This window comes from Nipponia nippon, unplaced genomic scaffold, assembly GCF_047370975.1.
Source record: "Nipponia nippon isolate SJK-2023a ecotype South Korea unplaced genomic scaffold, ASM4737097v1 scaffold_3, whole genome shotgun sequence".
NCBI classification, from domain to species: Eukaryota; Metazoa; Chordata; class Aves; order Pelecaniformes; family Threskiornithidae; genus Nipponia; species Nipponia nippon.
Window position 1 is genome coordinate 108,345,484 of NW_028262347.1, and position 26,953 is coordinate 108,372,436.

Consider the following 26,953-nt stretch of genomic DNA (forward strand, 5'->3'; position numbering starts at 1 on the left):
TGCTCTGCAGCTTTCAGGTTTATAAAAGCAGTATCTCCCAATTTCCTTTCATCAAAACATCCATATGCTGTGTTTCATAGACATTTTGCTACACTTCAACACTCAGGCACTAATTACAACTTGGAATCATATGCTAAGGCTAAGAAAAGAAATACATGTGGTTATGAGGCATCTAATACTGAAAATCGCGAACAACCTAGCCAAAAATTCCTCGAAGAGTGGTAACATACCAATATAAGTACACCTAAAATTATCTCAAAAGTTGTAAAAATAAGAGAGGTAAAGAAAAAAAAAAGTAAAGAATAAAACTAAACTCAAGCACCGTCAGATTCTAAACTAATGACCTAAGATCATGTGCAGAAATGTTGCCATCCAGATTATGACAGGAAAACTGTTGCTAAAGAACCAAATTATTTGGGAAAGGGGCTGGTATGGGAAGAGCTTGATAAACCATTTGTCCCAAACGTAAATTTCTAGGATTTCTGAAAATAGTACAGTGTTGGTATCTCCTCCAGATTTCAAGTTTGTAAGTTACGAGTGTGCTGTAAATGTCAGTGCCTTTCCAGTGAACAGTCTATCGATGGGGACACATTTGAGGGGACAGAGAGCGTAAGATGGATGATCTCCAAATCACATTAATCTTCACTATATGCAGGATTAGGGGAGTTTTGCATTCTCCTGACCAATTTGTAGTGCTGTATTCCCTTTTTTTGTGTGCTGTCACTGCACACCCGAGACTCCCGTCCCCTGGAGGGCAGAAGCATAGTAGCCACCCTCACTTCCACATCTGACAGATGACAGTCTAAGCACAACTGGGAAACTGAAGGTAGCCACTCTTCGTTACAGCAAACTGTTTATAAGCATGGTATGATCTATTTAAAAATTAGGGGGCCTAAAAATAAGCATTAACCTCAGGAGAAAGAGAACTAGGCTGTAATTTTTAGAAGTGCAGCATAATCCTTCGTGCTTCCATCTAGAAGTTCCTAATGCACTAAGAACATTTACGTGGGAGAAATGAAATGCAAATAACACTTTTCCATTAATTGCCTACCTGGAATATATTTGTAAGTGCGCATATGAAAGAGGAAATCTATCTTCTCACAAAAATTGATCAGTAAAGACTGCAGAAAAATGCTGCTAATCCTTAAATGAAGCTCTAAATATCCAATAAAAGGAGACAAAAGGCAAACCAGAAAAACATGCTACAAAATACCCGTGGACACCACAAAACTTGAAAAGACAAGAGTGTCCTCTAGAAAATTTAAAAGAGCTGAATCAAATTGACAAGTATATTCCTTTTGAGGAAAACAGTATATAAGTTTGTTGATCAAAACTCTGACATCTAGAGTGTTACAGCCTAACTAACATAAAGGAGCATCTATTACCTCAAAACCAAGGTTTCCAGGTTTCAATAAAGGCATGCTAAGGAAACAAAATTGTGGGTTTAACACTAGTTTTCTTATTTTCTTCCATGCTAACCCTGGGATACAAGTTGTAATCTGAAGCAAGCAACACATGGTCAAGGGTATTCTTATATAATCAGCAGAGAACAAACTGTTCCTTTTCTTCCTTAAATCTGTGCCCAATCATACAGACAGGGCTCATCAGGACAGTTTTGCTACAGAGTACTTGCCAGTGAGAGAACAAAGGTTTTCCCCTACGCTTTTCCTTTCCTTTTCTTTCCCCTCTCCCCCTTCCAAGTGAACATGAGATACAGGGGGCTGTTGGGTCAAGATGATTTATGGTAGACATTTACATTAAAATTTACAAGTTCTGCTGATGCAGGGAACATGGTTAATCTGTAAATTTTAATTTGCATAGCTTAAAAAAATTCACGCCTTCCTTCCTTCCCTGAAAATATAATATAGCCTAACCATGCTGATAACATCATAAATTGAAATTAGCCACCTTCATTACAGATTAAGAACAAACAAATTGCAAGGGAAATACAGCTATGGGGTTCCAGCAAGTAAAGCAGAATAGTGAGATGAGTAACACAAGCAAAGCAGGCTGATGGGATAGAAAAGGCTACCTTGTTATTTGTAGTCCTCCCGCAGGAGATTTCAGATCGCAGTATTTCTTTATCACTCTCCATTTTTAATAATGAAGAAAATGTTTTGCCATATGGCAAGAGTAAAGAATGTCGGCTAAGTGTGTTCATAGGGACTTCCCATGTACGTTACTACAAATAGTAGAACACAGGGCCTTATTCACATTATATAAAGATGACGTTTAATGAAGAAATTGAACACACATCTATTACAAGGCATTGGTTGGCATGAAGTATTTCTGGTAAAGCGAAAAAAAAACACAATCAGGACTACTTTTTAAAAGCACACAGCTTTTTCCTTCACTTCCTGATCAAAATTCAATACTGACTGAACAGTTTTTATGGTAATATAAAGGAGTATTTAAGAAATAAATTACAAATGGGAAAGTAGAAAGTAAATATTAATATCTGATTCACAGTGCACTTTATATGAAATAAAATGGATTTGCCCCATAGCCTTTCCAAGTAATATTAAAAAGATTTTTCTCTCCTTTAACATTGCTTAGCTTCCCAAAATATGTCCAGTACTTCCTATTTAATAGAACAACACCTACCAGTGCCAGATAACACCAGCAAAAAACCCTCCAGACAACCTTCCAAAGGAAAACAAGTTGACAAGTAGTTTTTTTTCAGCTCACTGTAGTAGTTAAATATATCACCTCCTCCCTTTCTAATATTTCCCTCCCTTAAATGAAGTTGAAGTTGGAATAACCGTTCCCAGCTCTACCAGGCTTCAAGCGTGGCGCGTCGATGCTCGAAAGCTTGCACGACTTTCTGATTTAATCGGCTGGTCTGACTTAAGAGGCTCTTCCAGCACACCTGGTCCTGTCTATACCCCTATGCTGTGGAGACCAGAGCAACACAGTTACTGGGAAACCCTGGCATTGGAAATATTTGGCAGTAGGGCCCTGGGGATGAGGTGCTAGAAGATGTATAGGGTCTCCCTGCCTCAGCACCTGCACCAAGAACCTGCTCAAGAACTATGTAGGGGTCTCACCCCAGCCCCAAAATAAAAATCAGAGTGGAACAGAAAATATTTTTGTAAATCCCCCAGTCAAACAGGAGAAAAACTGGGGGCAACATGCTTATCAACTGCTCAGACAGCATATGTGCTCTATTTTTGTGCAAAATTATAACTATTAGCCTAAATTAATCCTAACTCATCACAAATTACCCTAAAGAATTTAATAGCAAGAATGTACTTGTCATCCCCTTCTTTTTCTTTTTTTTTTTTTTAAGAATGCTTAGGACATATGCTAGAAATACAGACCGTATCATATCCAGCAACATCACTACTGATGAGATGTCCAATTTCATTACAACATGCCCTCCCAATTCACCGACGTTCACATGAAGGCAGCAAGCCCACTCCCCCCTTGCTTTCCCAATTGAGTGTTTTGGGGCAACACAGAGCTTACAGAATTTCAGAGCGCGCACTGCTGAAGTCCCCCTGTGCCTTCTAGAACGTTTTGCTCTGAGAGGGGGTGCGGGATGCAGCCTAAAACATCAGAGAAGAGGTCAAGAGATTATTCAGGGGTTTGCTGAGCAGCATTCTATATAGTCATTTAAGTGCTTCAGTAGCATTTGGACTCCTATTTAAATTTAGATAGCTACATTGTGTACATCACACTGTATTGAAACTTTTATTATCTAAAACTGTGGATTTGCATTTTTAACAGGGTTTAGTTTAAGCTTACACGTGAAGGAATATATTAAGAAAGATAGCCCCACCTACTGACAGAACAGTCACAGTACAGAGTAAAAATTAACTTCATACTTGCTGACCAGAAAACATGGGTTTTCTTTCCACCTCTTTCACACAGACCACAGAATCACTTTATACCAGCAGGGCAAGAACTCAGATCTCTCACTTTCCCTTTGCTCAGTACGTAAACTCAGATGACAGAGTAGTTTCTCATTATCCTGTCCAGAATTTACTGCTACTTGACAGAATAACATAGGAACTTTGTTCAGTAGTGTCAGACAATGAAGTTCAATACAAAGCTAATTGAAGAACCAAAAGAATCAACTGAAACCTACCTGAATGGTTCACCTGCATATCCTATCTCATGTATTGCTTCCTCTGCTCAGGATTATAAGAACATCTTATCAAGTCAATAATGAGCAGCGTGAGTTATCCCCTAAGTATTTTGCAACTTCAGTGAAGTTTGTTTTCCAAGTAATAATGGGAACATTTTTTCCTTTGAAATCCTGTGATCCCATTTCCCTTTGTTGTTTGGTTTTTGGTTTGTTTTTTTGTTGGGTTTTTTTTTTTTTGAGTAGGTAAACATAATTCTAGAATTTAGTTTCAAGCATGTTAGTATTTAGTAATAGCCCTCACCTCTTCATGTGCTATGTCACTATGCATTTGTAAATAAGGAAGATTTTAATGTTGTCTATCCAAAAAGCTCTTTTTCCCCTTCCCTTACAGCTTAAATTTCTCTATATATTTATAGCTGTTCCAAAGAACCTACAGAACTGCCAAGAAAAAGTTGCAAAGTTTCCCCACAAGATTCTTTCACAATTAGTTTTCTCCTGCCTATGCCTGACACAGTAAGCTCTCTTGGAAGTACTTTGCTTTTCCTTTACTTTAGAGCCTGAGAAACAGGTGGTGTCAAGTCATCCTACAATAAGTTGATTTTTTGAGCATGTAAGGTGAAGACGACGGTGCTGGACAGACAGGCTAACACTGCTAGTAATTCCCCACTATGTAACTCGTCTTCCCTCATCTATTTTTCCCTCTACAATGCTAAGTCAAGTCACACCCAGAAATAAAGATTCATTACATGCACAAAGCTCTCAAGTAGGCTAATACCCTTGTGCAGTTCTGTTATCTTCTGCGCTTACACATCCAGACAGCACTGCAGGAGGAAGCACTGTTATACGGATAACAAAAAAATTACTACAATCTTTTTGTAATATTTAGCAATGGTGGTGGTTTTGCAAATGAGATAATCAGGGTTTTTTTCTGCTTTTTCCTCTTTTGTGAAAAGTTAATTTAATTATTGAAACACGAGATAATGGGAAGCACCAGGATGAATTAAAGTATCACCTTGTGACGGAAGGGACAAGACTTGAATTCAAATCATGGTGTACAGAAATAAAAACAAACAAACAAACAAACAAACAAAATACAAACAAAAAACCCACAAATTGCCACTTGGACACAGGAAAATTTAACTTTACTGCCACAGTGTTTCCAGTTAAGAAATTGCTGTATGGAAGCTGATGGAGCTTCTTTTTGTCTCTAGGTTGTTGCAGGGCATAAAAAGTGACGCAGCATGCTAATAGTAGCAGAATTTGAGGCATATGTTCATATTTAACAGGGACTGTGTGAGTAACAGCTCTTTCATAAAGCTTTTACAATCACTACATTCAAATATTTTCAATCAATGCAAAACCAGAGATTAATTCTTCAGGTTCATTTTATTAGCAATGATGATATAAATCTCTTATGAAAATATTCTTAACATTTCAATATATAAGAATTATCTATAAAAATATACTACTACATAACAAAGCCAGTAACTTCTACAAAACATATCACTCAACATATATTTAACAATATATAAGACATAGTAAAAATCCTTTAATTAATGCTGAGGGTATCTTACCCCCTTTTTGTCAAACAATAACTCACATAACATAGGAAATTACTCATTCTGATATACAGAAGTGTTATCACCATAGAAGTCTATGTATGTTCCACCCTGAAGTTATCTGCATCTGCAGGAACGTAAAGCCAGAACTTTTCTTTGGATGGACAGGCAGTTATGACCACAAAAACATTCTGTTGGTCGTCCTGCTGAAGTCAGTGCTGCACATCTGCTGGCAGCACTGCCAACCCTGAATCCGCACAGGGACACAGATCATGCTTCTACTACCCTTGTGGGAGTCATGCCACAGGTGAGTCTACCACGGTTACCATGGTTAGAGCACTGGAAAACAGACTCTTCCTGGTATTTCTTCCTAGAAATAAACCTTCTTCCAACAGACTGTTCTTGAACAAAAGCTGAAGGAAGAGAAAATACTGCAGAGGGGAAGTGTTTACACTAAATGATGATCAAGGGTAGTACTCTCCGTCTTGTCATTCTCAATTACAGGAACAGCTGTCTTAGAACAGATTTTGGAACTGGGAAAGAGCCTAGTTTCAGGTTTCAGCAGAAAAATGACACATTGAACTAGTTGTTTCACCAATGCTGTTATGCTGAGGTTACTTCATGCCTGGTGTTAGACAAATGGAGGAAATCCATTTTAATTATGTAGGCTGCCCTTGTCTACACAATGAGCTTGTTAAATTCTTAGTGTAGATGTATTCAGAGAGCTTTTAGAGAGCATACTTTGACAACCAACTTAACCTGAAAGAAATTGGGTGCTGCACAGTGACAGTACATAGCTTTTTCAGCCATCAGCTTTATATAGAAGAGTTGGGTACATAAGGCTTTAAGGCTATACAGTCCCACTGAAGACAACAGATGATGACAGTGTTTTGCATAGTAAAGAACATAAGAAACATGTTTGTGAGGCATCAGTAACAACTAAGTCTTTTTTGTGTTTATGTGCAAAACAACCAATAATTAGTTATTACTCTTTCTATTCATGATCCACTGAAATCAGTACATTGAATTAATACGTTAAAATTCAAGAGAAAGTTAACTTCATAGCATAGGAGTTGCAATGCAACAATATTCCATCATATTACAAAGGAAGGGCTTCCTATTAGAAAAGTACATTTATCGAACTTGAAAATACTGTAAAGATCACAAGAGGACACTACAGGCAATGAACATTAATAATATATTTCTGACTCAAAGCTTAGAAAAATAACATTTGACCCTGAGAAACTTGCTGTATTAAAACTTAAAAAACTAAAAAAGCCTTTCAAAAGTAAAAATCTATCCAAGGAAAGAAAAAAAAAAAGGAAAAAAGAAAAAAGGAAAAATCAGACTCTGAAACAATCAAGGCCCAGCCAGTTTAATTTCAGATTCTCAAACTGCTAAGCTGCAGAAGAGAAAAAAAAAAAAAGTTTTACCATCTTAACAGGAATTGTAAGAAATATTTTCAATTAAAAAAAAAACACAAAGCATTTTAGGATATCCATACTTGTGTATAATTTCATTTTTTTCAAGGCTTCCAATAAAATTCAGGTTTTCAACCTACATTTGAGAGGAAGAAGAATTAAAAACTTGAGACGGTTGAAAAAACTTAAAGCTTAAATGTCTTCCATCCCCAAAATCATCTGGAAAAGCTAGTTATAGAAGCTAGCTTATGCTTTATGACTAGTGAAGCCCTAATCAAGTCCTTCATTCTTACTCCAGTTTAACAATTCTCTAAAAGATGGATCAAAATCCAAATAACGTTCCAAAACCCACAATATTATCCAACATAGGATCTTGTCTAGATTATTTTTTTAACAATTTAAATATTTAGGAAGGTTTAGGAACAGCAAAAAGAAATAAGTAGATGAAGCCATAAGGAAACCCTATAGGTTTGGACAAAGAAAAAAAAAAAATCATCTGGGGGTTTTGGCACTACAGGTATGGAAATATATGGAATAAGTTTCTGCAAGAACTTCAGAGAAAAATTAACAATCACTGTATCGGGTTGTTGATTTCAGGTCAGCTTATTTTCTACACTTATGTGTTAAGGGCAAGAAAACAGTCCTGTCTTCAGTAGTCTGCTCTCCTCTACTCAGTGTAAACAAGATTCATTGAAATCATATGACCTAAAGATTTTTCAATATAAGCTTCCACATTATTTTTATTCTGTACTGACAAAGCATCATTCATATGCTGTTACCTAATTCCCCTTCCAAATGTTTTCACACTGTCATCAAGTTCAGGCTACTCTGGTTTTGCCCTCTCCAACAACCTTACTAAAAAGTTATGTAGCTGGATCAGCTCCCAGGGCCAGCTCACCACGTAACCGCATAAGCATGAGCACTGAGCCAAGGGCAGGGAGCAGGACTAGCTGGCAACAAGTTTACATCAATATGAACTGCTTTGGAACCACACCTTTGTAAGTGTCAATTCAAACACATCCATATTAAACATGAAGTGAAGCAGTAAAAAACGCAGTCTATTTTCCTTCCCTCCCCTGAAAGCTGTTGCTCAATGGCAGTGATGGCTGAGCAACAGAAGGAAGAATCCCAGTTTACAATTTCAAGTATTAAGCGAAATTGGTGCAAAACTGGAATTTTATTATTACATCAGGCTTTAATGAGATGTGAAAGCAGCTTCATACTACTCCTGATCTTGTCAGCAGTAGCTGAACTTCAGCCTTCAGGAGAAGCAGAGAATGGACAGCTATAAGCAGGAACTGATTCTATCAACTCAAGTGGAATCTGCTCGTGCCCATACATATATATAGATTCAGGGTGCCAGTTTACATACTGAATCTTGCACAGAGATGGCTCCTCACATCCAGATGCATCCCAAAGTACTACACATATTCCAGTCCTTCGGGACTCGAGTCCCGAGAACCGCCCTGCCAGGGTGCAATGCTTATTGGCAAAAGATATGTGACTAGACATCTGTAAATGAAAATAAGAAAACGTCCACCATCTTTAGTAATTTTGAAAAAAACGGGTATCAAGTCTACAGAACACAGCATTCTCCTTTAGAAAAACACTGGAGTGTTTTTAATAACTGAAACACTGTTTTAAATAACTGAAAACCACCTCATGATACAAAGGACCAAATAAAGATACAAGTTAAAATTTCTTTAAGCACTACTGAGACAAGACCCAAAAGTATGTAAGACTAACATATATCAACTAAACATATATTCCTCCTTAAACATGAAGGACACTAAGATCAATAACACAAGCCTTTTTTCTTAGTGTTTGCTGCTGTCAAGATAAAGCCTATAAAAGTGAGAAGATGTGTAAAGGAAGTGACTAAGTGCAGATTTAAAAGGGCCAGCTGGAGAAATGGGGCGAAGCTGCCCACTAGCAGTGCCTGATGTAGTGTGGATGCCTCCATGTCATGAGTTGTGTAGGCATAGCTCCATGCTCCCACCAAGCTCTCCTCAAAGCTGTTCTGTAGAATCTCTGCTATGACCTCGGCCAACCTGCGTTTTCTGCGAAACTGCAATTACTCTGCACTCTTGTAAATTCTCAGGAAATAGGCAAATGCTTTAATGTAAATCCTCCTAACTTTATGAAGGCCAAGAAGACTTAAACTTGCTTTCATAAAGAACTTTTGTACAGAAGAATCTAAAAAAAAGGGTCATAAGCAGCATTTAAAGTAACCTGTATTAAATACCTAAAAAATATAATCTTTTGCATAGAATAAAGAAAAGTGCACCTACAGCATAACATTCCATACCACAAGAAATGGCTAATTTACGAGTGATATACAATTAACTGTTGTCTCTCATCACCGAGACTGCAGCAACTAAAGACCCGTTTCTTGGGAAAATCACATTAAAAAAACAGGGATTAGGTTGTTTCATTATGTCTGTAAAGCAAGTGCAAACATTTTAAATTCTTTTTAAAAGAAAGCAAAGCTGACAGATAATTTTCACAAGTTAATTTTCTCTTGATATTACTTGGAAAGATGAAATAGCCTTTGTTCTTTTAGAATCCAAATTAAAAATAAATCCCCATTTGGCATCTGTTTTGTGCAAAAAAAAAAAAATAGAAAGCTTGTAAATGTGCAAGATTTATCTGTTCTATAAAAGTTGGATGTTTATAGGATTATAACTTTTCATTCCCTTCTAACTTTTGTACTGCAATCCTTCTGGTAACCAAGCACGGAATAGTATTAAATAAGCCTGGGAGACTGATTTCCACTGTTCAGAAGTATAGAGAAAGGGTCTAAGAAGTGGAGAATCAGAAATTTTAGGAAAATAAAAGCCAAAAAACTATTGTCCAGTTTTGATAGGAAGCAAGCAACTTTTAAATATCTTTCTACATCTCATATTTGCATGCCTAAATATGAGAAAGAAAAGCATATACCTAACCACTTGTTAAAACACCTTCAAATTTTTTTTTTTAGAATCAACTTACTTTATTGGATATAACTTGGTACTACAATTTGGTAAATGAGATATCTAAAATAAATAAAAATAAATATTGTATATATATTCCAAGATTGCTTATTTCTGTAATGAATTAGTGTGTGTGTTGTTAGATTTCATTTTCTTTAGCTTTTTTCAAGCTTTGTCGCCATTTACGAATGGCAGTTCCAGAACTACTAGCTACTACACAAAGGGCACCACCCACAGTCCACCAAGTTGGTAGATGATTGAGAAAAAGAATTTGCAAAATAAAAGCAAACACCACATCCATTGTTTTCATTATGGCTACGGGTCCAGCTTTCTCTATCTGTAATGCTTTTGTGAGAAATATCTGACCCCCTAACCCTAACAAGCCTATTAATATTAAAAGAACCCTATCTTTACCACAATATGGTAAACGCCATTCATTCATAACAAACAATGCTATAACACATCCAATTAAACCAATGACTGCATAATACCAAATTGACAAAAAATAATGCACAGATTTTCCCACCTTCCTTAGTATAACAAAAGTCGAAGCTGCAGATACTGTGCTTGTAATTGCTGCTATAGTTCCTTTAAGGTGATCTGTGTAACTTCCTTCAATCCCTGTAATGTTTGACCCAAACAGAAATGGTGGTCTGGCAATAAGAACCACTCCAGTGATTGCGAAGAGGGTAAACAGAAGATCCCAAATACTGTATTTCTCTTTCAGAAAGATCCATGCCAGCAACGATGTAAAAACAGGACTGCTAAAAGTTATAACAGTGGCATCAGCTAGTGGCATGACTTGGAAAGCATAGTAGAGGAGAATCATTGCGCTAGAGCCAAGGAATCCTCGGAAGAAAAGAAAAATTCTTTTACCTTTTGGTCCCAAAAACCCTGTTCTGAAAAACAGAAATGCCACATTAATGTCACTGGCTTGCTTATTTCATGACCAACGCCCAATTACACTTAAATGTACACACCCTTGTAGACTGTACACACCTTTCTAGATGAGGGACTTATCTCAAATACCAAAATATTTTTAGCTGTCTGATCACGGACCAATTTATTCCCATCACCACCCCCAATCACATTCAGAGTCCAGAATCTCTTCTTCTAGCTACTCATTTTTTGCTTGCAAAATAACCCAAGAGTATCTACAAATTACCTTCTATTTTTAAGAACACCAATTCAGAGAAGATCAATACATTTGACATAATCCCTGTAGCAACCTCCACAATTCACAAAGATTTTCAGTTTTCTGAATTGTATAAAGAAACTATCAACTAACCCAAAACAATGCAGTGATGCAACTGAAGTCTGAATTTAAATAATATTGCAATCTGATTTAAGCGAGTGATAATTATAGATCTGTTTTTAAGAAATAACTTGTTTAAATTTAAACATTTGCTACACTTACTTGTAGTATATTAAACCAGGAAGAACGAATGCCATTTGGAAAACACATCGAAATGCACTCACTTCCACTGAATGTACATCTTCTATTTTTTTAAGAAATAAAGAGGCCACTGAGAAAAGGAAGGCAGATAGTACGGTATAAAACAGACCAAGTCCTGGACAGGCAGCTTTCTTCTTTGTTCCTGCAACAGATAAACTCCAGTTAATATGATCTATTAGAAGATTTCTCAGGTCAGGTGGCTCTACATACTGCAGTGCTCCATACATTTGTACCTATTCTTGTGGTAGAGGACAGGGGAAGCAAAAGAAACAAATGCAAATATTATGTGTATTTTACCAGACCTACCTTGAAAACACATTTCACTGACCACCACCTTTTTTTCTTAAAACGGGAGATAAGAAATGAACTGTAACACTTTGGATACAAAACCATTCCTACACTTCTCACAGCTCTACATGAGTTAGTAGGCTTTACTTCTTGGAGGCATCAGACTAGTTTGGGCGATTCACTATAGGACTAGTAGTATGATTCTGACCACCGCCCAAGGACCAATAAATACAACTGACTGCAAAATGGTCCATGGTTGGATTCTAAAACACTGAAACTGATTACCTGGAAATAATCTGATTATTGAGTAAGTTAATTAAGGTTCCTAAGCAATAATTTAATTTCCTTTCTCACACACACATAAAAATTGTGTACAGAACCTCAGTTCTGCTATACCTCATGTTTATTTTGCAGCTACATCACTCTAAATTTGACCAAGACCTACAGAAGTTTTATGTAACATTTTTATCTTGACATAAGAATCCAAATATTTTCTTCAAATAAACATCAAATACATTTTTAAGCAGAAGAAATTTAAGTGACTAATTTTAAAACATCATAGGCCTACTTAAAGCACTGATATCTATCACAGTTCCATGAAGACCTTAGTTTCACCGTAGTTTATGCTTATTTATCAGACTTTCTCTTCCTGAAGTAGTTTCTCAAGTCTAATGGTTTCTATTCAAGCTTCCCCATTGCCTTAGGCCCTCTTCAGTGACATACTCTTCCTCGTTCCACTCATCTTCTCCACCCTCATCTATAAAGAAAAAAAAAAAAGGGAAAGCAAACAGAGAGGGTGAACTGCTGCTGACCTCAACACTGTTTCCAGAGAAACCAGCTAAAAATTAGAGTGGGACATTACCTCACTATCTCTTTTATTTCAGCATAAAACACTGGGAGTTACCCTTTCTTCTACAACACCCTCTAAAGATAAGAGCGAGAACTCCATGTCCCTCGGGCAGTGTTTTGATAAAAGGGTGCCTCATCTGACACTACTGTGGGAGCCAGTGAGCCTTTATGGATCCTCTAAAACATAATCAGCAGGGCACTGCTGTGAGTTGCTTAGCAACTAAATGTGGTTTTGAGGGTTTTTTGTTTTGTTTTGGGTGTGTGGTCTTTTTTAAAATCAACAAAACTTGTCACAAACCATTTTGATCTTCCTTGAGATCAGCACTCAAGGCTGAGACACTACTTCTTACTACCTAAGAGCTGAGACTGTGGGCTGACAGAGTGTGTGTAGCATTGGTTCTGGCTTTAACAGCGCTAGAGACTCAGACTTTACAACTGCAACCAGAATTTAAAGTAGGCAGAAGGCCTGCTCTTCAAGGAATCCAGCCCCACTACAGCTGAAAATGAATGACAGTTTCTACTAGAAATATTTCTATTTAGCAACAGCCACTTACATAAAAGTGACTATAAAAACTGATAGCAACCAACACTGGACCGGGCCATCTACCAACTATGAAAGAGAGTGGATTTAAAAAATGTTCATGAATTACGTGATGTCCTAATCCACACAGTCATGCAACAGAACTGCAAAATCAACAATGTCTCTAATATTAAAGCAAGAGGAATCAGACTGGCCTATAACCGAAATGGGAAATCCAAACCCAGGCTGGCTTATGGATGAACATAGCACAAACGGAACTATTAACTTTTATTTCAGGCATGATAGCTTGTCTGATTACTACAGAGCAAAGCCAATCTAAATAATGGAAGTGTTGAAATAGAAAACCAATCAAATTAAAGCAAAGTAAGTTGAAAGGATCTTATACCCAGAACTAAGCCTTGGATTTGAAGGAACAAAGAAAAAACAGAAGGAACTCATTTTTGTAAGCTACCCAATCTACCAAGCCTATCAGAAACAGTATCTTGTAATACTAGAATTTAAACCATCAACATCTCATATTGCCAAAGCATGTACTCAGTGCAATGAGAAAGTGTTTTATTTCCTTTTAAAAATAAAATGGTACAAGTTCTTCCACCAAAACCAAGAACTGCAGTTCTGAAGAGTACTTATTTCAAAATATGTCCTGAGGAGAAGTTAGGTTAAGATAACATTCCCATCCCACAAAATATTAAGCCTCCAAACACTAGCCCAACGCCATCAAAATACTCAAGCGCTCATGCTTTTTTAAAAAAGTGTAGCAGTCTGAAAATAAAAAAGTTTCAAGCAGTACCCAAGTCCTCTTTTCTGAGTGGCTACAGATTTGAGACTTGGTTTTCCAGTTTTATTCCCTGGCCATCTCCACAAGTAAGGCTTTCAAACAATCTTCCACTCCTGTTTTAAGTCCTAGTCAAATGCTTCCTACTGCATGCCATTTTCTATGTAAATTCTTTTTGTGTGTTAATGCCATGCTTTCTTGCAAACAGTTTTTATACTTGCAAAATGCATACAGTGAAGAAAATGACACTTCTCACATACATGCATCTTGAGAATAGTATCAGAGGCAGAAGGCTATGGGGAAGGTGGCCAGTGAGAAGTCGATTCTCCTAGACCTTCAAGAAAGCCAGAAGAGGGTGATCCATTCTTCACACCATAAGAAGCAGAAGAACCGCTCTCTCACAGACTTCAGGAAAGCACCAGGAGCACAACAGCCTGCATGTGAACTAACCATGGTCATGCAGACAAGATCTAGGCATGACTCATAAAGTTCAGCCCTTGACTCAATTAACATTTCACTACACAGACTACCAAAAAAAAAAAAAAAAAAAAAAAAGTCTTTTTTGGTGAATAACTGCAAGTTTCTCAGAATTTCAAGTACTGTTTTTTTTCCAAGCTTTGCCTTGGAAGTGATACTAATGTGAATTTCACTGGTGAAGTATGCTATCTCTTTTGGGCTCTCCACAGCTCACGAGCTAACAAAGATTGCCATTTTATCCATCTTCTGCTGGAAAGTCAATTATAGTCCATATTTAATGAGAAACACATTTTCAGTGAAGTTGTTTAAAAATTACACGTGCTAAAGTACTTCAGATAACAACTTCAAAATTATTTTAAGATGGCATTTATGTTTTAAAAGGAAGCCACATTAAACTCACAAAAACATGTTGTGTATTTCGCAGTAAATTTGTGGCTTTAACAATTCAAAGTGACAAAGAAGTGAAGCACAGATTAAGACAAAATAGAGTACGCTCACACTAAAGCGAGGTAAGAATTGCCAAGGAAGTCACAGCTGCAAGTATAGACTTGTTGCACAGCACGGATGCCCCTTCTCAACATAATCACCGTGCCAGAAGTTCACACTGCTGGAAGGCACCTCGATTTACCCAAACCTGCCAAGTCTTACTTCAAAACTTTGACAGCAGGAAGCACTGTTCTCCCGAGGGAGAATCGCTACCGAAGCTCCCACAGCCCTGCGCGAAGGCACCGAGCAGCCGCCCGCCCCCGGGGACGGGAGCGAGCGGTGCGCGGCCGGAGCGGCCCCGAGCGCTCTGCCCGCTCCGGCGGAGGGGAGCACCGGGCACCGGCGGCCCGGCCCGAGCCGAGCCCGGCGGGCAAGCACAAGGGCTGGCGCCACGGAGGAGGTGGTGCCCGCCGCTTCACTTGGTCTCTTCGCCGGGGCCGGCTTGCCCAGTGAAGAGGAGCGGGAGGAAGGGGGCGAGGCCGAACACGCCCGCAGGGGGCCCGGGGTCCCCCGCCGGGCGCCAGGTGCGAGCCGCCGCAGCCGGGGACGGCCCGGAGGCGCCGAGGCTGCCGCCCGCGGGCAGGCGGCGGCGGGGCCGGCACAGGTGCCGGGCGCCCTCTGCGGCCGCCCGAGCTCGCTCCGCGCCCCGCCGCCGCCTGCGGCGAGTCCCGGTGCCCTCGGGGCCGCTTCCTCTTCCTCCGCCCCGCCGGCAATGTCACCCCGAGAGCAGGTAGCCCAGCCGGGAGGGCGCTGCCCCCCCTGCCCCGCTTGCCAGACTCCCCCTCCTCACCGGGTGCCTTGCAGCAGCGCGGCCAGGACAAGCCCGAGCAGCAGCCACAAACGCGGCGCTCTTCGGCGCCCGCCGCCTCCATGCCGGGCTCCGGGCACAGGCACGGCTGCCCCGTACCCGCACCGTCCTCCCGGCTCAGCGGCACCTCCGGCTCCTTCCCGCCCGCTGCCGGAACAGCGGCGGCCTCGCCGCCCTGACACAGCACCATGAGGACGCCGGACCGCCCGCGATGCTACCGGCGCCTCAGCAGCCGGCAGCCACCTGGCCTCCTGCGCATGCGGTGCCACCGCCCAGCGCCGCCCGGCTCCCTCCCCCCGCCCCGCAGCGCCGAACACCCGCGGAGCCGGGGGCGCTGTACCGGGTCGCGGCTTACACCCCCGAGCCTGGGCCCCGCCGGGAAACAGCCGCTGCCCGGTCCCCCTGCCGCGGCAGATCCCTGCCCGAAAGCCCGGAGGGAGCCAAGCGCCCCTCCCGGGACAGGCGGCAGCGCCCTGCCAGTTCCTCCCCGGCGTCCCCTCAGCCCGTCGCGGTCCCCCGTGAGGGACGCGGCGCGGGCGGCGGAGAGCTCCGCCCGGGCGAGGGGCCTGGGCTGGGCCGGGAGCAGCGAGGCGGCGGCGCCTCGGGAGGGGGAGCTCTCACCTCGCCCGAGAGAGGAGCGGGAGGAGCGGCGGGAGGAGCGGGGCTGACCCCCGCGGTGACCGTGAGGCGCGGCCGGTGCCGTCGGGGCTGGGTGCGCTCGGCGGCCGGGCCGTGCGGGGCGGCGCAGGCCGCGGCCGCTGGCGGCAAACTTTGAGGCGGTGCGCTTGCAAGGAAATAAAACTCTGGAGAAGGATGACGCAAAGTTATTTTAGGGGCGTTGTTGCATCATCTGAGCGCCTGAAATAAAAGTATATAGCTGTTACTGTACACGGGACTGATACCTCACGGTACCGGCTCATCAGCCTGCTCATAGGCAGGGTCTGCACCGAGATAATTGAGCTTTTATTACAGCTTCTCCGTAGTCTGTGTGTCACAGTTTGAAATCCTACTGGTCCAATCTCCTCACCGGTTTAAATAGCTCGGCTTTCCTTCAGTGGGCCCATTAACATTTAATTGCCATGTCAGCGAGCAGCGGCAGCATCTCTCTGCGGAAGAGCTGCTGCCTGCGCCAGCCGCATTCATAGAGGTCAAAATGGAGCTGGGGACCTGGTGGGCGATTTAGTCATTCCCTCTGCATGTGAAAAGCCTTACCGGATTGTCAGTAGGGTACAAAAATCATTTAACCACCTTCTCGTGGTGTTTTCCTTAAAAAAACAAGGCCGCCTATGTTTTGGGGCAGGGGACTCGGAAAGGGGAGCTGGCACAAAGAAATACAGAGTAGCCCCTTTTCCTTACCCATCAAAGAGTGCAGAGAAAAAGCAGTAGAATAAATTTCAAATGCTAAAATTCTTCCCTTTTGAGCAAGTTGAGCTGTTATCAATAATTAAAATAGGAATTTCTATTCAAAGGGGAGATTTATGCTCACGCTAATCTTTTAGCTGCGTAAATTAATCTGTTTATTTCTTTATTCTTAACAAGGGGAAATGTAATCTATAGCTTTAGCAAAATGAGTACTAAATGGTAAATACAAGCTATTTCACACAAACTATTTCAAGCTTTCCCTCAAGCTACCTCATAAAAGCTATTTCAAGCTTTCCTTGTCTCTGATTTAGCACATTTTATAGTCCATGCTAACCCACCAGAGGCCATAAGTATTTCATCGTCTCGGAGCTAGCATTTGATTAATATGACCAGAATTATTTCACAAATTATTCTTAACTAAAAATTAGATGTGTTATATCAATTATTAAAAAAGAGAAAATAAATCAATTAAAAAGTTTGTGTTGAAATCAGGGTTAATTCTTTCTAAAGATTTACGTTATCTGAACTTCTCTTGCTATAAACCAAGAAAATAAGTAAATATCTGCTGCACTAGATACAAACTACTTTTATTAAAGCTCCTATCAGCATAGTCCTCTACAAAGTCTATATTGAAAGCTTTACTAAATCTTTCCTCTGTGGAGATGCAACGGCAGCTGCGTGTCCCACAAAGGGGAGAATCGGGCCAGCAAAATTTCCCAGACACACACCCTTAATTAAGAAGTTACTTTTGCCTGATGCACTTCCCTATCCCTCAGAGTTTGGTTTAATTTAGAGAAGGAGGTGCAAATAAACCCGGCAGCCTGCTGCTTTCTCAAGAAACTTAGCACTTCTCTGTACTCCAAGGCAGCTTTTACAGGTCACTCTTCCATGGATCCCCAGCACGAAGTTAGAGCTGTCGTCCTGCCTCAGAGAAGGTTTGGCGAAAGACAGCAGTGGAAATTCTGCCTCTCGCCAGCCATCCTGGGGTGGCAATCCCGCAGGTCTCTGGGAGGAGCACCCGGCACTTCCCCTGGCCAGCGAGCGTGAAGCAGGCTTGCCGAGCGCACGCACCCACAAAAAGGCCTATCTTCGCAGTCGCTGGGCGAGCTACCTCTGTAGCCAGCAACAGCAGAAGCAGCTGGCTAACTTGAGTCTTCAGTGAAGAAAACCAGAGCCACTACACTCTAAGCCAATCCATAGTACAGACACAGAACAAAATTTAGTGAGTTCTTACAATTTCTGACTATTTGTTTATATACTTTGTTAAAATATACAGATTATGTATTTATCTTATAATACTGCCACTATGAAACCCAAAGCAAAATTTTTAAGTGCCCCAATGCCAAATACTGTGCTGTAGAGAGTTTCAGAGAGACTCTGCAACAACGCCCTCCGCGCCCCCCCATGTCTGGCTGTGAAAGGGAACACCTAAGGGCAGCGTTTTTTTATGGCAAGATAGGTAAAGTGTTCTGTTTGCTCCTGATTGAACTGCCAGGCTTGTCTCAGCTTGAGAGCTTCCTACTTCTGCTTGTAAAGTACGACCCCTCTGAGTAAGGAGATCCCTTCTGAAGTGACAGAGCAGTTGCAGCTGCCCAGACTAACCAGTAGGCAAATGTAATTTGCAGTCCCTCTGCCCTAGATCAGAAAATTAAGTAGTTGCATAAATGTGACAGGTCAATGTTTTATGCAGCCCTTTCAAGTACAGCTTAAGCCTCGCCTGTGTAATACTGTGCTCAGAACTAGCTGTTCCTTTCTCCAGCACATTGCCAGCTTGCAACCAACAGTAGAGCAAGCAGTAAGGACCTCGTATAGTATCTTCCCTGAGTGCAAAGTCCATAAGAAAAAGCTTTAGTGACCTTGGGCAATTTGACCATTGAAAATTAAACTGCAGCATCAGCTAGAATGGCATTTATCTGGTTTCCATAATATCATAAGTGCAGAGAGGCAGCCACCTTCTCCTGCATAGTCACCACCCTGCACACAGAGAGTTTTCTTGGGTTACTCTTTTCAAAGGAGGAATATTGTCATCCTCATCCAGAATTTAAGCAGACAGTTTTTGTCATTATAAATGCCAGGAACAAGCCAGTGTTTCATCACAGGTTGAGATACAAACCTGACAGGTACTTAGTAAAGTACTGTAATGAGTCACTGGCCTGGGTCTGTGTGCCTGGTGAGGCATCCTTTGGTGTGCGGTTTCCATCTCCCTGCCTGCAAGTGCCGTCTCCGACTGCTGAGTGGCTTTTCAGAAACTCTCACAGAAACAGGCACAAATGACAAAGCGATTATCTGAGTTTTGTGGAGAACCGTGGGAGTTTTCTATGAGATTATAAGAACTTTATCCACAATCATATCATTTCTTTTATCCACCACTGGGATATCCTAATAAGGTTTTTCAAACACCACTGCCTCTTGGAGGTTTAGTGAGAACGACATAATATAAGCCCAGAGAGCCCTGGAACTGAGCTTCCCTGCCTCACCGAAGGGCAGCACTGAGGGCTCTGCAGAGCCCAGGGGGAAAAGGCGGCCGGCTGGGTTCCTGGGTACTGCACGTGGAACGCCCCGGCGCGTCTATCCCAGCTTGATCGTAACGTAGCTGTGCCAGCACAGTTATGTACTGCTTAAGCTGTAAAAATAGTAGAAGATTTAAATCAAAATGGAAGTCCATATTGATGCCTTTTATTCTGTAAAAATGCTAATTCTGTAAAACTACTTTTAAGATCTTAATTTGGGATTTAAGTTGTCTAGCAATAAATTCATTAAAACTAATATAGGCTAGTGCAAGGGAAGTAACACAATAAATAATAAACTTGCATTTGTTCCTTTCCTTCTGAAAAGGTTTAGCAAAAAAATAGATAAGAACTACTTTATCAGCTTCTGAAATGGATCCAACTCTTAAGAGCATTGTAATAACCATTTACCTCTGCACCTGAATGCCATAAAACAGATGATTATTGCAGCACCAAGGAGTTTCATTGTCCCAGTCATTCATTCAAACTTCTGGTCAACCCAGAGTTGTTTGGAAGTCATAGAGTAGCTGAGGTTGATGGGCACATCTGGTGCCTTGAAAGGTTGTCTCATCCAACCCCCCTTGCTCACAGCAGGGTCAGCTAGAGTTCAGGACTGTGTCCCTTGGGGTTTTGGATATCTCCAAGGATGGAGATTGCACCACCTCCCTGGGCAACGTGCTCCAGTGTTCAGTCACCCTCACAGTAAAAAAAAAAAAAAAAAAAATTATGTTTAACATGAGTGAGCCCCTGTAGTCTCGCAGCCCGGTGAAGATGTGGTCCATGTAAGCTGCTGCCGCTCCATCAAAATTCCAGTGCATGTCTTAGTGGTTTTTATGTCCATCTTATGTGCTAGCAGAGACCCTTATTTTTCAGCTTCCCTGCTAAGGTGGACGGTGAATGCTACTCAGTTTTGCCATCACCACAAATTGCTTCCACATGTATATACACGACTGTTGCACAAACGTTTGATCTTGTGTCAAAGAGTGTGTTCAGAGTATCACAGCTTTCTTCCCCTGAGTTGGTGGTTGTACTGAATAGTACTATAATAATAGGAAATAGGCTAGAACATTGTAATAATAAGGAATCCCGCAATTATGGTCAATATAATGGAGAGATCCTGGGGCTCATTTTAACTGCGTTTTTCAGATCACACTATTAGCTGTTGCTGTTCAGGAGACTGAAAGTATTGAGACAAGTACATTCAGGTAGAAGTAAGGAGTATATGTAACAAAAAACTTCCGTGGTTTTCAGAATGAAAGGTTATTTTTTTTACTTCTGAAGAATTGAAAAGTAATGGATAAGCAGGACAATATTCAAATTCTGCTTCTATACTTGTTAGTGTGCTTTCAATCCAGTATTAAAGGTATGCTGCTTAGCTGATTTTGGTCACATAAAGGTCATGCAGCATTGCTTCTATCCTCAGATGGCTTAACTATGCTGCTTGCTAAGCAATCAAGTCTCTGTAGCTAGTATTCATGGGAGGATAAATTAAAAATAATTTCCCATGTACACTGAACACTGTAAGCTTAGTGTTTTCTTTATTGTATTTCACATAAACTTCTGAAGAATTTATGCAAATCTAGGTGGCGATTCTTAAATTAAAAATATTATGTCATTTTTTGGTTCTCTTTAAGCACATGGAAAAGGCTGTTATTCCGATACATCTTGGACAAAAAAAAATCTTTTATTTTAATCTCTTAATAAGAAAGCTATCTGATTCTTTCTCTTTCTTTCTCTTTCATTTTTTGTACATTGAAGAACATAAACATTTAAGTGAACCAATGGAGTAAACTTTAGTAGCTCGCTGATAGACAAGAAAATGAATGGCAGTACTAGTTTTGTTGATCATAAATCCACTTACCACTGTAAGTTTTGTAAAGCACGGTGGCAGGCAGCATTCGGGTATTTGCCCTGGTACTCAGAGGGAACAGCAGCACTTGCTGTCTTACTGCAGTGAAGTTTTACAGACTGTTGTTATCAGCTAACAAGTATACCATGCTAAAAAGGCAAAGCTTACTGAGTTAGTCTCAATGAACAGGGTTTTAAGCTGTAAATGAATATTTACACACCCCGTGTGCCTCTATCTCACGTGTTTCTCAGGTGCATACACATACATGTGTATGTACTTAGTTTATACTGTGACACAGTGAAGGTAACGAACAGAATTCCTACATGTTTAAAACTAGCAGTGCTTGATAAAACATACATTGTCGAGGCTATTACTTCCACTTCTTTAGGAGAATCTATATTTGAATATAAACTTGGCAAAGCAACCAATGTGAAAGCCTGAATTTGGAAAAATCTCGTTTCTGGCAAAAGGAGTGTGGGTGGTGTTTTACTCAGGCATATTGGCTCATTTGATTGGTTGAGGGTATCCAAGTCCTTACTATATGTAAAAAATTTCCAGGAAAGTGCATATAATTTTTTTTATACTAGAGGAACATGGATTCACTGTAACACAGCAACTCCCATCATTCCTTTTACAGTTGTTTATTGGGGCCATTTAAGCAGCGAAGAGCTTGCAGCCTTGGCATGTTCCCTTTCCCTTATTGTCCTTTCTGATCTGATGTGTCAGTACTATTGCTAGGAATGCAGAACAGTATAAGAGTAGCTATAAAACTAACTAAAGTTCTGTTCCCTTTGAATAACTCTTTACTCATAAAGAGTAAGACCATCCAGTGCACACAGAAATGCACAGTGAACAAAAAGAAAATAAAAGAAAATTAACAAGGAATCCAGAAAAAAAAAACAAAACCAAACATTGATGTCATTTGATGTATAGAAGAGAAGAAAAGAGCATGCTAGCATTTATGTATGCATTGCCCTGGGTAGGTGCTTCTCCTGGTAAGCATCTCCTCCTGGTAGTTGCTTAAATTTAGATATTTCCAAAACAAAATGCTTTTTCCAAAATAAAAATCTAAATTTAATGTTTTGACATTTTCAAACCCCAAGATCTTTTTAATTTACAATTACTTCCCAAATCCATCCCAATATCTGGATATTTCAAAAAATCGTGTTTGACAATTTTGATAACCTTACTTGTTTTTTTCCACCTCTTCCTTGGAGTAGTTCTTGGAAATCGCCTAGGAACTCATCACATTATTTAGTGCATATTGCCACTTATGTATAGCAGAGATTACTATATAAGCTTGTTCAACGCAGCTACCAAAGCCAAAGGTCTTGGAAGAGGGAAGGGCAGATATTCTTTGAACTATAGATAGAGAAAACAGGAGTAGGCAGCAGGTATCAGTTACCATCCTGCAACATGCTTGAGTAGAAATAATGTAATCAAGAATCATTGAACCATAGAATCATTTAGGATGGAAAAGACCTTTAAGATCATCAAGGCCAACCATTAACCTGTCACTGCTAAGTCCACCACTAAACCATGTCCCTAAGCACCTCATCCACACGTCGTTTAAACTCCTCTAGGGATGGGGACTCAACCACTTCCCTGGGCAGCCTGTTCTAGTGCCTGACTACCCTTTCAGGGAAGAAATTTTTCATAATATCCAATCTAAACTTCCCCTGATGCAAGTTGAGGCCATTTCCTCTCGTCCTATTGCTTGTTTCTTGGGAGAAGAGACTGACCCCCACGTCGTTACCACCTCCTTTCAGGTAGTTGTAGAGAGTGATAAGGTCTCCCCTCAGCCACCTTTTCTCCAGGCTAAACAACCCCAGCTCCCTCAGCCACTCCTCATAAGACTCGTGCTCCAGACCCTTCACCAGCTTTGTTGCCCTTCTTTGGACACGCTCCAGCACCTCAATGTCCTTCTTGGAGTGAGGGGCCCAAAACTGAACACAGTATTCGAGGAGCGGCCTCACCAGTGCTGAGTATAAGGGAACAATCACTTCCCTAGTCCTGCTGGCCACACTATTTCTGATGCAAGCCAGGATGCTATTGGCCTTCTTGGCCACCTGAGCGCACTGCTGGCTCATGTTCAGGTGGCTGTCAACCAGCACCCCCAGGTCCTTTTCCGCTGGGCAGCTCTCCAGCCACTCTTCCCCAAGCCTGTAGCGTTGCATGGGGTTGTTGTGACGCAAGCACAGGACCCGGCACTGAGCCTTGTTGAACCTCCTACAGTTGGCCTCAGCGCTTTGATCCAGCCTGTCCCGATCCCTCTGTAGAGCCTTCCGACCCTCCAGGAGATCAACACTCCCAGCCAACTTGGTGTCATCGGCAAATTTACTGAGGGTGCACTCGATCCCTTCGTCCAGATCATTGATAAAGATATTAAACAGAACTGGCCCCAATACTGAGCCCTGGGGAACACCACTTGTGACTGGCCACCAACTGGATTTAACTCCATTTACCACCACTCTTTGGGCCTGGCCATCCAGCCAGTTTTTTACCCAGCAAAGTGTGTGCCCGTCCAAGCCATGAGCAGCCAGTTTCTCCAGGAGAATGCTGTGGGAAATGGTGTCAAAGTCTTTACTAAAGTCTAGGCAGACAACATCCACAGCCTTTCCCTCATCCACTAAGCTTGTCATAGAAGGAGATCAAGTTAGTCAAGCAGGACCTGCCTTTCATAAACCCATGCTGACTGTGCCCGATCACCTGGTTGTCCCGTACATGCCGTGTGATGGCACTCAAGATGGTCTGCTCCATAGCCTGAAATACATGCTCTTTCTAAATTACTCAGAGAATTAGTAGTAGACAAGGGTAAGTATTTTCTTCCTTCTTCATAGCAGTCAGCACCGTGGAGAGAAGAGAAAGAGAAATAAAAAATTATATAACTTTAAAGTTTGTGGTGATTTTCTAGAGATTTCTTTTCTGGCAGGCAGTACAGTACAAAAATCAGACAGTGGAAGTACAGCTTGAGTGCCGTTGAGTGTTAGAGCTCCCAAGGAGGAGTGGAGGAAATTGCTCACAGTTGCCAATGATCCTTTTTGCTTATTTTGTTTTGTTCTGTTCTATAATGGCATTTGTGGCTGTTAAAAGAAGATAATTTGTTCAATTATATATTTTCACTGTCACCTTAACTGATTTTTTGCAACAATAGGAATGACTGAATGTATAGTTTATCTCCATGGAAGGGGAGGGAACTATTTCTATCAGGTGCAGTTCTTGGCACTTACACGGTACGTTTCCTATTCTGTAAGCTGTCTGCCTGGGGCTGCTCTGCAGGGCAGGAAGGGGGAACTTCCTTACTTGCAACTCCGATGAATTATTAAGCATTCGTTTATATGCCTTACTTGAAGGAGATTATTCTTCCTTGGCTTCTACTTTTCCCCAGAACAAAAATTACATACCATGTATATAACCTTGTCATAGGTGATGGATCAGTATTAGTGTATTGGGACTCTACCATACATATATATATATATACTTATATATAACAATGATATATTATTTATATAAAACATATTTATATTCTGTATTTATACAAACATATGATATATATAAAAGACTAACATGATTCAGCCTGTGCACCTCTCTTCTTGTTCTGACATGCTAGTGCAGTGTCTGCTCCTCTCAATTTGCTTGTACTAGTGTGTTCAAAGGGGAATGATCTGAAATGCAACCCTAACTGTTGTTGTTATGGGAGGAAAACCTTGCAACACAGGTTTTAAAACCCTTTCCATTTGTCAGAGTCACAGATATAGGTGGGGTCTTTTTTGTTTTCTTTATTTTTTAAGCGAAGTCAGTGCTCCTTCATTACCTCCAGGAGCTGCAATGCAGAACAGCATTCCTCATTATAGAAAAAAACCCTGCTGCTGCCATGCGTGCAGAGTGTACCGATTCTAGGCATTTTGGTGTCCACAAGAATACTTCCTTAAGGCAGGAGGCATGGTTTCTTTTCCTTCCCTGCTGGAGGCTGAGAGGGTATCCTGGGAAATCATCGTGCTGTATTTCCCATAGTCTTTTTTTTTAATAAGCATCGCTTCTGGCCAAGTAGGCAGGACATCGTAGCACATGAACCCTGGTCTAACTCCGAATGGTTATTTTTATGTCCCTGTAACCTCAGCTAGCTTAGATCCTGGTAACAGTGCCAGTGTGGCAGCCCCTCAGGAATGGGCTGACCAAGCTTTTGCAGAGTGTGCTGATCTCTGCAATCTGTTCCTGGCTCCCCAGCAAGTGGACGCTAAGTGAGCTTGGGTTTGATGACACACAGGCTGATTACTCCCTCTGAAATACCAGCAAAACTGGGAATGTTCCGAAATGCAAGAGCTGGCGTCCTCAAGGCCCTGCTGAGTTGTCCTTGTGTCTGGGAGGAGTGCCTTCGGTCTGTGGCTGTACTTCAAGGAAATTGTCACTGCTGAGGCACACATGGAGCTTGTTCCCTTCTTCCAAGGGCAGCTTCTGGGCTGTCTGTTCCTTGTGCAGGCACAAGGAGGGCTACAAGGTACTCTCAGACAGGGAAACAGAACTTTGCAATTTACTGGCTTAAGCGAGCTCTGGTTGTGTACAGTGATATCACTGTAGCATAGTTTATTTGTAATAGTCTTACCAGGTACGCTTTACAGTTCATCTCATTGATTTATTTTGCAATTTTACCAGGTTACATTTATGCATACTTTTAGACAACAGTCACAACCATCCCAGTAGTTGGATTTTTTGAGAAGCCATTGAAATTAGCTTCCTTTTTTCTTGTTCTTAGATCCTTTGATAGTGTCACTGCTCCCAAAATAACTTTATAGAAATTCTGAAATAAGCGGTAATTCTGGAACAAACATTCATTTCCTATTTGGTTCGAGCTAATACAATATGATTATCGTACTGCTGTTGCAGTTTGATGTACTCCAGAATGCTGTATAGAAAGGCAGAGCTTTCCTAGTGGCCGCTGTACCAGATATTTTTTCTTGGTCTCAGCCTCGAAGCGAGTTGAGTTTGAAGGAGTTATTGTTGTCTTAAATAATGCTAAGGAAAAGTTAGAGATAGAGTTTAAGACTGGACTAATGCCAGTGCATATGGATTATTTAAAAGCAATGGATTTTTATTGGCGCTTGCAGTTTATAATCCAGGTAGCTAATGCCTTCAAATGTAAACATTAAAAGGATGTTCTCTTTCCAGTAATGTTCTATATATCAGAAAATTTAGACATTCACAGGTGCAATTAAACTTTCCAAAACCAAGCAGATTTCCTGACTACAAACTATTGTTTCTGACCCAGCTTTGTCCTTTTTCTTCCTTTGTTTTGCCCTCTGGAGCAACATATTTACTGGTGTTTTTCCTGAATGGACAGTATCATGTTATTGTATATGGAGGACAAAAGGAAGCAGGATAGGGTTTTCAAATTTCACAGTTATTCAGAAATTGTGAAATTTGGGGTTGCTTATTTCTTTGTTTGTTTGGGTCTTTTTCCAAAATTGGTGATCTGTTCTCGTGTTTTAGAAATTACTCCCTCACAGGACAATGCT

General features: G+C 41.0%; 1 protein-coding gene across 1 annotated transcript; it reads right to left on the reverse strand.

The window, feature by feature from the left end:
• Positions 1 to 5,457: 5,457 nt before the first annotated feature.
• SLC35G1 (solute carrier family 35 member G1) lies at positions 5,458 to 15,952 on the reverse strand. The gene is made up of 3 exons (XM_087767345.1): positions 15,705 to 15,952; positions 11,460 to 11,640; positions 5,458 to 10,941 (listed from the first exon to the last, which is right to left on the reverse strand). Exons 1-3 carry the CDS (start codon positions 15,910 to 15,912, stop codon positions 10,182 to 10,184), a joined length of 1,149 nt encoding a protein of 382 aa, XP_087623471.1. The 5' UTR covers positions 15,913 to 15,952; the 3' UTR covers positions 5,458 to 10,181.
• Between the last annotated feature and the right edge of the window lie 11,001 nt (positions 15,953 to 26,953).